General features: G+C 39.3%; 1 protein-coding gene and 1 long non-coding RNA gene across 2 annotated transcripts; one reads left to right on the forward strand and one right to left on the reverse strand.

Moving 5' to 3' along the window:
- Window positions 1–3224: 3224 nt before the first annotated feature.
- LOC109638097 (glial cell line-derived neurotrophic factor-like) lies at window positions 3225–7918 on the reverse strand. The gene is made up of 2 exons (XM_020100887.2): window positions 5121–7918; window positions 3225–4273 (listed from the first exon to the last, which is right to left on the reverse strand). The coding sequence occupies exons 1-2, from the start codon at window positions 5359–5361 to the stop codon at window positions 3702–3704; spliced, it is 813 nt and encodes a 270-aa protein (XP_019956446.2). The 5' UTR covers window positions 5362–7918; the 3' UTR covers window positions 3225–3701.
- Window positions 7919–9384: 1466 nt separating this feature from the next.
- Window positions 9385–13018, forward strand: LOC138407479 (uncharacterized). Its single transcript, XR_011240893.1, has 4 exons — window positions 9385–9544; window positions 12300–12380; window positions 12583–12639; window positions 12884–13018. It is a non-coding gene; the product is annotated as an uncharacterized lncRNA (long non-coding RNA).
- Window positions 13019–13968: the final 950 nt, after the last annotated feature.

Raw genomic sequence — 13968 nt, forward strand, 5'->3', positions numbered from 1 at the left:
ATGGTAGCATTGTCATATGGCATGTAAATATATAGCTCACATCTTGAGATATGTACTTCAGTATTTTATAAAGTATCCTTTAAATGTATGTTTTAAAGGGATATTTCAAACGTTGCTTTCACCAGAAGAGCAAAATAGACACAAAAAACAAGCGTGTCACTCTGACATCTGCGTTCCAACATGCACCTCCTCTTGAGAAAATACGGAGGAAGTGCGGAGTCCAGTGTTTGTCTGAAAGCAGCTATAGTGTGTGCCATAGTCGGACTGGCCTTCAAGACCACTGGGAGGTATCCCGTCTTCAGCCCCCTTTGATTACACACCAGCCTTCTTCAGGGTTTCTCATTCTGGGCTGATGTAAAGCGAAACTAAATTGTGGTGCCGTTGTTTCGCATGTGGTAGCGTCCAGGGCAGGTTTTTAGTTCCAGTCAATTCCTGGTGTGAGCAGCATGTGAGGCACAGCTTTAAGTTGCAATGTAGATCATTTACATTTTGGCTGCACTCAATGCAAAACCGTTTGTTGTTACATGAACAGACTTGAAGCGTAGGAATGTGTAAATAAGTGTGAGTAAATTGTGAGCCTGTAGCCTGTAGAGCTGCACTGAAGTATCTGTTCTATTAGATTTGCGTTAAACAGATGAAAAACACTTTCTGCACAGACATGGAGACACTGACGCAGTAGATGTGATTGAAATTTGTTTCTGCATCACTATGTGCCCTGGTTACTCTGGAAAACTCACAGACCTCATTTTCTTTCAAAACAACTTCTTTTTAACAGTAAAAATTGTCCCAATAAAAACGCTACAGTGACGTTTGTCCTGAAAATAGATTTTGCTGTGGAACTTTTTTGTAATTTTTCACTGCTTTTATATGGAACCTCCAAACCTCAGTGAAGACATTATAATTAATCTACAAGGCTACAGATAAGACATAAAATATTATATACATATATATTTTGACATTTTTGTGAACTGACCCATGACAGTTCTTAATACGAACATCAATGTGTCAACAGGTACAGTTCTGTCAGTATTTAGCACCTGTTTCTAACACCATCCCTTTAACCGCTAACACTTGTGTTGTGTTACACTCCAGTGGAACATTACCCTTCATTACAAGCTCCTCTGACACGGTGAACAAAAGAGGAGAAGACACATCTGACTAATGACACTATCCTCTGACTGTCAGGGAGCACTAATGGTTTCCTCTGTTGTCAGCAGCTGACAAACTCGTTTTGAGACTATTAAAAAACATTGTATACATATTACTCTGTTGCTTAAACTGTTGATTTGTAGTGAAAATTAGCTCTTTTAGATTCTGTTATTCATACAGTATATATAGCATATTGTTCCCTGTTATAATATATGACCAATTTCTCTTATATATCCTGTATTGAAGAATTTGTATGTTGTGGTGTGGTTTTCCTATAAGACATTACTGGTTTTCTTACACACCCACACACATTTGAATATTTCATCTGTGTATTTTTGTATTTATATCGTATGACCTAAAATAAGCTAAACTCAACTCAACTAAAACCAGACTACATATCTGGAGGCCATATCAAAGCTTGGGAAGTATTTTAACAATGTTTATGCATTTGCCTTTTTAACTCTGTACAACTGATTTATCTGTGTCTGGAAACTGGAAATTATAGTAGTTACAAGCAGATCAAAAATCAAGCAAGCTTAAAATTAAATATGGCACTAATTTAAGATCATTTTCTTCTCTGAACCTAGTTTTAGGGCCAAAGAAACTGGTTGCCTATAATGTTACCATGACGATTTGCTCATTTCAAGTACAGAAACTCAAATTTTCTCTCGACTTCATCTTTCTCCGCTTTGCCCTCAGGCCAGAACAGTACAGTTAAACATGCCCACCGATGAAACCCCACAACTGTCAAACTCCATGCAGCTCTGAGCCTGACTGCGGTCGTTGGTGAGCCAGGCTGCTCTGACTCACCGTTCAGGAGACTTACAGAGAGGAAGGCTTGTGAAATGTGAGAGAGGTCGGTACGGATCATGTATCGACCACACGCATTAGTAAAGCAAGACTCCTCCTCTCGTGTTCTACTACATCATTGTCTGCTCTGGATATCTGCCACCTTTTAATCAGACTGTCTTTTCATTATCTCTCTTTAGACATACAGTTAACTTCAGCTCTAAACCTCCTCGCTCATTCTTCCATGTTTTCTTTTGACACTTGACCTCAATCTCGTTCACTGCCCGTCTTATCTCCCTTCTGTTCTCATACTGTAGATAATGTATGTTACCGTGCTAATCCATTCTCTCCTGTGACAAGTGGCTGTTCCTGTCATTTCATAACATCAGATTCTTTTCATCCTTCTGTTTTCTCTCACTTCTTAAAGGACTCATTATATTTCTGGTTTATTGTTCCTCTCACTCCTTTACACAAGAAGTGACTGAAATACAATGATTGATTTCTTCTACCAACTGGGCTTTAGTTATGTCAGGCAATAGTTGCAAGGTAGATCTCTAACAACAGGATGGGTTCTCTTCCAAAACTCATCTACAAAAGCTGAAACATTGATTCCTACATGAATACACTACATTGTGTAAGAATATTTATTAACAATTAAACAAGACAACATAAAAGTAAACACTGTATGGAAATAATGCTTTAGTTATGTTTTTAAGTTGAGGAAATCTTGTCTCAGCACCACAGCAATTCATCTAAAAGGAGAAACATAAATCCTCAACTCTTCCTCTAATCTTTAGAACAAAATGTTTTGCTACAGGTTGAGTCACCCAGTAACTAAACAAACAGAAAGCAATGCTTTCAGAGGTCACTGAAATTATAAGAGACTGTAAACGTAGGACACTGAGGAAAGTTTTCTTGCAAGTAATGTGGGTTTTGTTTGTATCGTGGAAAGAAAGAACTATTCAATTTTGCCACAGATCCACAATTGGTTTTCATCACTTTCTTTAACATTGCGAATCAGTTTTTTTGACATAATCACCTGGCAAACATTTCTAAATCTTAATAGTGTGCAGTATTGTGCAGCCCCTAATAAACATGCAACTACCATGTGCTGCTGAGATAATGTAATGTGGCCTTAGATATAAGAATTGTTTAATCCTAAAGGGACTGTGGTACTTGGCGGAGTACTATTCTAGTTTTGCAATTCAAACCACCCAGGTCTTTTTACTGCTGTGTATGGAAATAAACATTACTTAATATAAAGCTTTGGCACACTCACAAAAATCACATAACAGTAATAAATAGCATTTATTCCTTTTATAAAACAAAATAAATATCAATAAATTAATACATTCAACATTTCATAAATACTTTTCATAATGTGTGTCCGTGTAACATAGTGAAGTTGCTATACAGTAGACGGATTGAGTCTGTTGTATCATCCATTTTGTTTGATTGGTTTGAGTCCTTTAGGTTGAGTTTTCAAAGAAAACATTTCAAACACATTTGTGATGTGAGAGGTTAGACTGTAACAGAAGTTGTGGATATTGAGCTGTGGCTGAGGTTGAGAAGACGTGGATCAATAAGAGTCATCGCTTTGGGATAGAAACAGAAGAGATGTCACCTCCCCTCCTCAGTTACTGTTGAACTCGGCCAGGAACGTTCCTCACAATGTGAAACGTCTTGGGAGAAAAAAAACACTACAAACTTCAAAGTGGTAGCGAATGTAAAATGACATGAAGCCTCAGACCAGTTCTTGGTCCCTACACACAACCACATTTCCTGGCAGAGTGCTTCTTCACTGTGTGGTACACAAGGTTGTCGTCCAGAAACGAGAGATCATCGTCAAACGCTATTGGCCGACAACAAGCCTGAGGGGGTGTGTCCTTAGGAGGAAACCGTCTGTTATGAGCGAGGTTGTAGAGGATTTTGTCGTAGTTGGTTTCGGACTTCCTGCAGGGTCCTGAGCAGTACCTGAATATCATTTCCTCGCCGGAGCGGTAGCCCAGACCCAGGTCTGACACGTTGAGGTGGATCTGTTTTAGCACGCAGCCCTGTCCTCTGCCGCCTCCTATTCTAACCTTTCGGCCTGTCTCTCCGCCTCTAGCTCCTCCTCTTCCTCCTTTACCTTGCTGCTGGCTCGCCCCCTTCTTTCGCTCCCGTCTGTGCCGAATGCTGCCGCTCAAGTTTTCTTTGGAGGGGGAGGAGGTGGTGGAGAAAGAAGAGGTAGTTGAGGACACGGTGGAGGTGGACGAGCGACGTCTTCTACCGATGGCCACTTTGATGAAATCCACCAAATCTTCAAAGTCACCTGGAAGGGGCTCCTCCATGGTGTCTGGAACACATTGAGAGGAATTGTACTCTTCATAAATATCATATTGGCCTAAATGTAATAACGATACAATGACACTACATGGTACTATCATTGTTTGTGTTTTGAACTCCAAGTTACAAATATATTCTGTTCTTATCTATGCACCAGAAAGCTTTGTATTGACGTCACTGAAGCTGCAGCAGCTTAAATGAAGCTTTGTGGCACAAGAGGTAAAAATAAAGAATCCATCAATGGAAGAAAAGGAAAATTGAGGAACTGAAGAACAGCATGAACAATCTTTAAGTCACACATGGCAAATAAACTTTCAAATATGAGTAGGATTAAGATGGACAAAAAAAAATCCACTCTGAGCATTAGGGAAATTGTAACAGGCATTTTGGCATTAAGGCATTTTAAAAACTCAGATTAATCAAGAGCACAAATAAAATGTATGTTGGGACGCGTGTTCTGAATGTTCTGTCAAAAACTATAAGCATGTTTTACGTGGGTAGTGCACACTGTTAGAAAGCTATGATGAAAGAAATAACATGAAAAACCACTTGTTCTAAATGAAGGATGTCTTATTGGTGAGAGGGTAATGGTCAGAATAAGGTATCACTGCAATATCTCAATGACTAGATGCTGCACTATAATATATGTCCAATTCAATGAGCTGTTTTCTATCAAATTCAATGTAAGATCGTTTTTATTAAATTAAATGACAATCCAGTGGCCAGTTCCACGTTTCCAATTTTCTTTCATTTCTATTGTATTTGTTTCTATCTATTGGACATTGATCATTCACAGAGTTCAGGACTCCGTCCACTGAATGCAGTTTGGTTTTGGAACAGGATCCTCCGGCTCTTACATTTCTCTCCAGCAGCCAGCGTCTCCCTCCAGTCCGCGGTGTCCGCCTCAGAGCGGCGGATGCCCGCGGAAGCGACCGACAGGCGGATCTGAACCGGCGGGAGCTCCAGCGGACTCTCGGAGGAGGTGGCGGCGGCGCGCCCTCTCCTCTTGGCGGACGCTGACTGGCTCCGGAGCAGCGGGCTGGCGTGCACGGCGCTCAGCAGAATCAAACAAGTGGTCAGACTATCCCATAACTTCATGGTCCACCTCAGTCCCACAGAAGGACATGGCGCGACGCAAAACCCACACTTCTCATCTGGCGACAGCGACGATCGACCGCATGTTGAAGAGGTTTAACAGCTGCAGAGGAAACACATCAGCTCGGGCTCTTGTCGCTGGAAACGGTGAAGCTCAATGTAAAGTATCAGTCACACGCCAGCTGGCAAAAACACAGGTCTGTGCGGCGTGGCGCAACATCCAGGGCGCACGAAACCAAAGCCAGGAGCAAAGAATAACTTCCCCCTGAAGTTATTGTTTGGATCCAGCAACGCTTGGAAGACAAAAATAAATGATCCCCACTTTACAGCCCGTCACTCCGGGGGTTTCATTCAGTGCGCACGGTTTCTATTGCACAACACCGTGACGCACGCAGGCTCCTGCTCATCCCCACTCACCATCACAATCCAGACTGCCTGGAGGAAAAGACAGGGCAGACAGGAGAGATGGGGAGCGGTGGTGACGTCTCACGGTCCATCCTCAGTCTCCACCCATGAAGACTGCAACAAGAGTCCAAAATCATGACTGTTATTGTTGAGAGGAGAGAGGAGTTTTGTTATGAAAGAGGCTCCGATGACTGAGAGGGAGAGGAGAGAGAAGTTTCACACTTTCCACTAACAACACTCCAGGTTCCACATCCTGCTTCACGTCTTTGGTTGATATTGGATGGGGAATGAGTTTCCAATCAGCCAGTCAAAACAGACTGCAGAGATTGTGTTGCTACTTAGAATCACAGTGCTTTTATGAGCAGATGATATTTAACAGAACTGATATTCACCACTGATTAATTTAAACACCTCTGCTTCCCTATAGATGAGATAATGTCGAAGTAAGGATAAGTGTTGGTCCATTACATTGTCATTAATTCCAATAAATTGGCATAATGTCTTACTCGTTAGGTTAAGAACCAATTGTTTAAAATGTCAATCAGTCAATCTATCAATCAATCAAACAATCAACATTAGAATTATAAAAGGTACAAAATAACTTTTAAAATACATGTCAGGTCATATCAAAACGATTTTCTGACTTTGAATACATTTTGCATTGGGATTTTTTTTTTGGATTTATTCGTAATATAATTATGATGAGAAAGACAACAAACTGTATAGATCATCTTACCACACATATAATTAAACATATGAAACAAAACAATAAGACACACAATAAGAAACAAAGAACCTCAGCATCCACCTCCTCCATACTCGGTGTTCAGTGAAAGATTGTGAAGAAGACACTGTCAGATCATGTTGTTCCTCTTTCTCATAACTTGTTTAGAGAACGTAACAAGGGAGGGATGTGCACTGCGCGAAACAATATTTAATGATTGAAAGCAGAGGAGAGACGTAGTGAAAGGGATCTGAGGAGTTTACTGGGCCTGCGTGTCAAGTCCTTTCCTTCCAAGAGTGCTTAAAAGTTGTTTATTTCACTACTCTGCAGCACGGTAAAACTGACGGCACACACAGCTGTAATGTTTTAAGACTTTTTGATCGGGTTAAGCAGAACAAATAGCGTATATACGGTAGATGATAATGTACACCACATGATCCTGTTTGATTCAAAGTCCAGATGGATCGAGGTCCAGTTTGTTTATGTGGACATGTGCAAGCACATGTGCAGTTTTTTCAGATGTTGTAGAGTGTTTCCCAGAGCAAATTGTATTTCTCAAATGACATTTGGAGCAAGAATTACAATAAGTAAAAGGAAAATTCAAGTGTCTTCTGATTTTGTCCACTAAGAACTTTGTTGTTCATAGTCTTTAGCCTTAATTTCCACTGTTCTTTAAAAGTGATTACTGAGGATAAAGTATACGTCTGCTCTGCTGCACACCAACTTTCTTTTTTACCAGCATAATCCTTCCTTTTTCCAACTGATGCTGCCAAATTTGGACTTAAACTTTGCAGCAGTTCATGAACAATGTTGATGCGAAATACATACACACCATACATGCATCCAAAGACATTTTTTATACAGATGTGTAAGCATACATGCACATCTATCCAAGTGCAGTGTTTCATGGTGAATCATGCTTGTGTCACTGTGAGCACACATGTTAGCCACATTGTATTGAGACTGCACTGAACATGCAAAAACCATTTGAGCATCCAAATGAGTTGTAACCGTAGCCCTGTCGACTTTTGTTTTCAAGAAATTAGTTAACTGAGAGCTCAAAAGAACTCTCCTGCCTCACTGTATGGAAATTTACCTCAGCCTCTGGTAAATTACGTTCCTGCAAAGGAGCAAATTTACCAAACAGATGTCCGTTCCCCTCTTTGCAAGGCACGAGGGCTAATCAGGGGGCTGATCTGCAATTGAATCTGTCTGGAAGGGGGGGGCTCAGTTTGACTCACATGTAACTGGCTAATTGCACAGGTCATTTCACCCGTCATTATTGGGCTGACTTGAAACTACAGCCCCAGAATGGCTTGTGGGAGGGAGGAGCTGACAGTTTCAAATGACAGTATGATTTGGGAAATGGCTGCCAGGGTGGTGATTATCAGAAAAAAAGTGTATACTGACTCGGATGCACTGACAGGGAGAGAGGGGAGATTGGTGATAATGTGTCCTGTCATTCTGTTTTCTGCATTTGGTGACGTGTAAAGAAGTTTTATTCATCGCACTAGAAACACAGAACATGTCAAATTGATCCCGTGTGAGAATAAAAGAGGAAAATGTCCAGAAAATTCATTGCGAGCAAGTGAGTATGTTGATGATGTTTCTTAACGTGGGACAGGTGCAAAAACTGGAAAAAAAACCTAGAAGAATATTGATATCTCAGGATGAAAAAGAGGAGCCGTACATGTAGAAGACAGACACAAAGATGTCAATTTAAAAAAGCATTGAGATTCGAGAGCAAGGATACATCAGGCCTTTCTGAGTGTTAAGAGAGTGATCGACTGGAAGAATACTTTACAGATGAGGGAGACACCTTAGTAATGTTAACATCAGATGAGAGAGAGAGAGAGAGAGAGAGAGAGCATCATGTGTAACACCAGAGATGGGTGAGGTCTCCATTCATGCACAGTGAGTGAACACATGGTCCACGATCCAGCAGAGCAATCAACCTAAAAGGGCACATGTCGCTCCGCTGCTTATCGACCGCTACTGGTCACTGACGCCCACATCAAACTCCACCTCTATATCTGCACCCATTTACTTTAACTCAATCATACAGGCTCATATTCTGCCTCTGCATTCCAGACATAGTTGAAGTCCAGATTGCTCTTGTTCAATGGTGGACGAAGCCACCAAGGAGCAGCAGAGTCTCATATGTTCAAGAATCATCAAATCTCATACAGAGCTCTTCTTACACTTCTTTACACACGTCCTGCTATAATGCTGCAATATTTTAACATAATACATCTATCTATCTATCTATCTATCTATCTATTTTTCTATATCTATCTATCTATCTATCTATCTATCTATTTTTCTATCTATCTATCTATCTATCTATGTATCTATGTATCTATCTATCTATCTATCTATCTATCTATCTATCTATCTATCTATCTATCTATCTATCTATCTATCTATCTATCTATCTATCTATCTATTTTTCTATCTATATATCTATCTCAAGGTCAAGGTATACTTTATTATCCCACAAGGGGAAATTCATGTTATCATACAAGTCATAGCTAAAACAGAGGCACAACATGCATGTACCTACAATCACATTCACCCCAACACACAATATCCTAGGCAATAGACCTACTAAGCGATACAATCTATAAATGCAATCAGAATATCACATATACAGCAACAACTCAGACTTAATCTATCTAACACCAAAACATGCCTAATGTATGTCAAGTTAATTAAAGAGCATACAACATTTCAGTGGAATAGAAAAGCAGGTTACAGAGAAATCTGATGAGTTTAAATTATATTTGATGAACAAACAGATGGAGAATAAATATAAATCATCAACCAGCCAATCAGGTGTCAGCTCTACCTGGTCACCTGACGTCAGGTTCACTTCCTGTTCAACCTGAGAAGAACAGGTGCTGTCACTAATGAAAACTGTCAGTATGGGTCAAGAAGCTGTAAAAGTTGTTTAAAGTTGGTGAAAGCATTTCTTCAAACAGTTTGAACTTAAGTCACCTGTGTTATTAGAACCAGAGGACTGTCGCTGCTGCTTCCACAGGAAAACTCCCACCGGTGGTGAGAGATCTTATTTGATTTGATTCTACCATAGCTATCGCGTTAGCTGCTAATGCTAACAAATACAATGGTTCCTTTGTTTTAAAAGTGCTGGTCAGGCTACGTTGAAGCGGGAAAACATCTTGGTGCCATGTGATGTGTAAACGTGGCTGATGTTTTTGATCCTTGGAGAATTGAATGTTTATCATTGTAAGATCCTAAACCTGCACATTTCAAACACATTGAAAGAAACTTTATTGAAAAGTTTGGAGCATTTCATGGTGTAGGCTCACTGTGTTTTACTTGTTGTGCATTTTAACTTTGTTTAGTTGAGTTTAGGGATCACTTTTCATCTTAAGTGTAAACGCATGAAAACAAAACCTCCATTTACAGTCTTTATAAAAGAGTTTGCACCGTACGACAAATCCCTGATGAACGTGGAGAAGAAAATAATTATTAGAGGCTTATGTCATTTATTTTTGTTTTCATTTTTCAGTTATTAATTGTCTGCATCGTGTGCTCTGTTCAGAGGAATTCTTGTTTTTATTAATGCTATTTTAACAAATTTGTTGTTTTTGGTGTTTTAACTTTATTACACATATTGCCAAGTTAAGTTAATGAGAGGATATTTTTGCATAATTGTAAACTTTTAATCAGAAGTTCTTCTAGTAACCACAATTCCCTCAAAAACTAAAGACAAATGAATTCTTGTCTGTAATGGGATTTTGCAATATGTTACTTTCATTATTCCAGAAGCTTGAATGTGAGTTCTGACCTTATCTAGGTTTTTTGAATACTGTCGGATGTTGGATGTTCGATGGCGAGCTACAGTCCAATGGAGTGGACCTTGAAACTCAAGAAATGAGTGTGGTGACTCTCCTGTAGAGTCACGAATGTTCTTGATGTGTAGTTTTTACAAAGAAATGATGATCAGGTCCTCTGTATGTTTCCTTTTGGCAACACCTTCAACTCAAAACTCATCTTATTGGCTTCAATATGCAACTGGTGCTCCACTGAAATAACTAGATACAGTAGAGCCTACGTCCCCCTAGTGGTCAAAATAATACATTACATAATGGCTCTTACACAGAGGATTGGAAACCTGAACTTTGAGGATTGTGTTGACACCCTTTATATACAGACTATGGTTGACACACACACACACACACACACACACACACACACACATAACCAACGCTCTCTAAACCTTTCCACAGTTGTACAAACAGAACAATCACTTTTGGAGTGAAAAGACGGAGCTCACATCCGTGACTGAGAAGGAAATTGGGGTCAAATTGATTCTGACAGTAGACTTATTTGTGAATGATTGTTTTATTTAATGACTGTGATAGGTAATTCTGCACATTTTATTTTTTCTACTTTTTCTAAAGAACTTTTAATTAAAAATCCTTCCAAAGTGAGACTTTGTGTCTGATTATTCTGGTGTAAAGTTTGGATCTTCTTTGCTCCGTAGTCCATCCTAGCAGCTTCTGATTTTCTTGCCTAAAGAGCATATCTACACCCCCTTTAAACTTGAATAGTCACCTATACTTCTAGAACACATTTACTACTTAGTGTCTACTCCAAGGTCTCCTGCTGTACTAAAGCTTGAGTGTTGTCCCTCACTTGAAACTCAAATATTTGCCAAATCAAATCATTTGTCCAATGAATAAATGGATATATGGAATCCAGACACACAGAGCTGCAACATGACCATTTTATTTATGCCAGATGAATTTACAGTAACTGAGCTTGTGTATTTTCCTGCAGTTGCCAAGGTTCAGGAGCAGGGGAAGCTGGTTTTGAGCCACACAGGTCAGCTTTAACCACCACATCAGGATGAGCAGGCATTATAGGTTGTCTGCTGAGTAGAACCAACAGGAGTTGGCTCAGGGATGTCAATAACTTGTTCAAACAATTCACTTTAATGTGTGAAAGTGCTGTCCATGTTTGGCTGTGTAAAACCTAAAGATCTTGTAGGTAGTAGGCTACGGTCAGTCAATCCTTTAACATATGAGTCTTTTACTACTTCAAAGCACTGAAGCCAGATGTGCTGATTCCACACACACACACATGCATTTTGTAGGTCTTAAAAGCTGCCACTAGAGGACATCGTTTACCCCTGTTTATCAATGTGTTATACATTTTACAGGGCATCAAACCTGAGAGCAATATATTGTTTTTTCTATATTTCATGTTTGAATATAGTTGCCTCCTTGTCAGTTGCTTTCTTTCTTCCTGCAAAGTGACTGCCTGTATTATTTCTCTACACAACACTACAATGAAAATATATAATACAGAAAGCATAAGTAATGACTAAAATCAATTTATTTTTTATTTTTAGTGATCTCTGGTGCGGTGAACAATAACGTATTAGTTCTGCTACAGTCTGAAAACAAAACATGTCACTGACTGTACAAGCTGCTGTTCCTCTCAATGAGTTCAACAATTATATAAACCACCAGTCTGGTTAATTTGCTTATTTTATATTTAAATAAAAAAGTAACACATTTCTTATCTTTAACAAGGATATGATGGAAGCTACCTTGTTTCCTTTGTGCTTTGAGTAAACTTGCTCAACAGAAGGAAAAGGTTTATAGGATTATTTTTAAGTTATGAAAGAAAATGTATATAGTTGTACTGTTTTTATGACAACGTTATATGAAAACTATTTGTTTGTTTTGTCACTGGCCGAAACGTGAACATCTCCATTTCCATCAGTGTCATCGTCTTCCTCTGTGTCCCCATCTCCTCCTATGTGGTTGTGTGTGTCCAGGAGATGGAACCAGTGTGTTCCTGACATGCAGATCAGTGTCTGTCACTCAGCCGGTGCACATCATCGTGCTTCCCTTCCACAGTGAGTTACTCAGTGATGACCATCCTGAATCTGTCAAGATCCTCTAGAATAGATTTGTTTACAGTTGAAAGTTTGCATTTTTAGAGGTTTTACACAATGACGTCCTGATACACCCTCTCTCTTAGTCTCTCAATCATTCATGTTTAAGGTTATGTTTTCACCCCTGTGTGTTTGCTGGTTTGTTAACCAACCATATTTCCAGGAAACTTGAAGGAGGGATGTGGTATCAGTCCGAGAAGAGTCCATCAAACAAAGACAAGTAATATTTTTGTTGGTTTTTTGAAAAATTTGAAAAATGCAAAACTTCTTTGTGACTTTTATCTGACTGGGTCAAAACTTCATTCAATTCTAAGCACAGATATTCTACAAGCTCTTACCACACCTGGTATGAACTGGTATTCTGATAGGAATACTTATGAAAAGAAAACTAGCGATGACATTTGGTTAAATGGAGTCGACTCTCTTTTCAACCACTCCCTATTTTCTTTACTTCTCCTTTTCAGATGCAGGTACAGAGGATTAGTATTTTTGCACCAGACATGGAAAAATGAGAACTGCCACATCATAACCTAATTGATGCAAATGAAACAATGTCCTGTGACTTCGACATGACGGCATCTTCAGTACATTCACCTTCTGTAAGTATTCCCCTTTGGTCAATAGTGCAATTTTAGCAGTCAGAGAAATGTTGATGAATGTATGATGTAGGTTATATGACTGTAATGTATATGTAAAACTATAATGGCTTTTGTTTAATATCTGCTTGGAGAGACTTTCTACAGCTGAATCTAAATTAGATAAAGGATTTTCAAATGATTCTCTACAAATTGAGGGCTGGTGTTATTTCAGAATTTTGCATACTCATTTTGTATAAAGGTAGATTATCTCTGAGTCCGACAATGAAGTCTAAGTAAGATGACCAGCAGAGTGCAAATGGAAATGGCTTTACAAATCAGCCTGCATGGTTTCTGGCTGCTGGTTAGATTTTTCTGCCATGGTAGCCCTAATATAATAGAATACTGTAATGAGAAAAACCAACAGGAGAAGGTTAAAATGTAAAACACTGTCGGGCTGAATCAAAGGCTCTAGCTTTTTTTGACAGTTGTCGAAACACGTACTAAGTCATTTTCACAAGATTGCTAATACTCAAAGCTGACGACAAATTTGACTGAGAAAATGCATTGTATCAGTGTTAATAGCTACTGATGCCATCATATGCATTGTTTCCAGTCCTCTATGAATCTTTTATAGCAAGAGCTTTGGCACATGGAGGTTAGCAAGAGTTGGGGGTAGGTAATGACGTTCTATTCAGTGAAGTGCAACAATGCTACGATTGTGATTTTCTCTCAAATTAAATGGTCAACATTTTAAACCAGTTTTAGAATATGTTACACTGCAGCAGCCAGCAAACTCTGCTTCAGGGGCTTTGAAATCAGATATTTTTGAGACATATCTCAACCACAATTACCACCTTAAAATCCATGATTCTTTCACTTAGTTTTCCAATATTATCGTCATCTTGTGCTACATCTGTGCACCTGTGGCCCCCTCAGTACCCTGACCCCCCCGGCAACAGGGTAAGTAAAGC

The sequence above is a fragment of the Paralichthys olivaceus genome, chromosome 4 (genome assembly GCF_024713975.1).
Source record: "Paralichthys olivaceus isolate ysfri-2021 chromosome 4, ASM2471397v2, whole genome shotgun sequence".
Classification (NCBI taxonomy): Eukaryota; Metazoa; Chordata; class Actinopteri; order Pleuronectiformes; family Paralichthyidae; genus Paralichthys; species Paralichthys olivaceus.

Excerpts from the sequence above, each read along its gene's own strand:
- LOC109638097 (XM_020100887.2), bottom strand. The coding sequence starts at position 5,361 with ATGAAGTTATGGGATAGTCTGACCACTTGTTTGATTCTGCTGAGCGCC. Across the intron at positions 4,274-5,120 it reads GCTGGCTGCTGGAGAGAAAT|ACACCATGGAGGAGCCCCTT; the intron begins GTAAGAGCCGGA and ends AATGTGTTCCAG.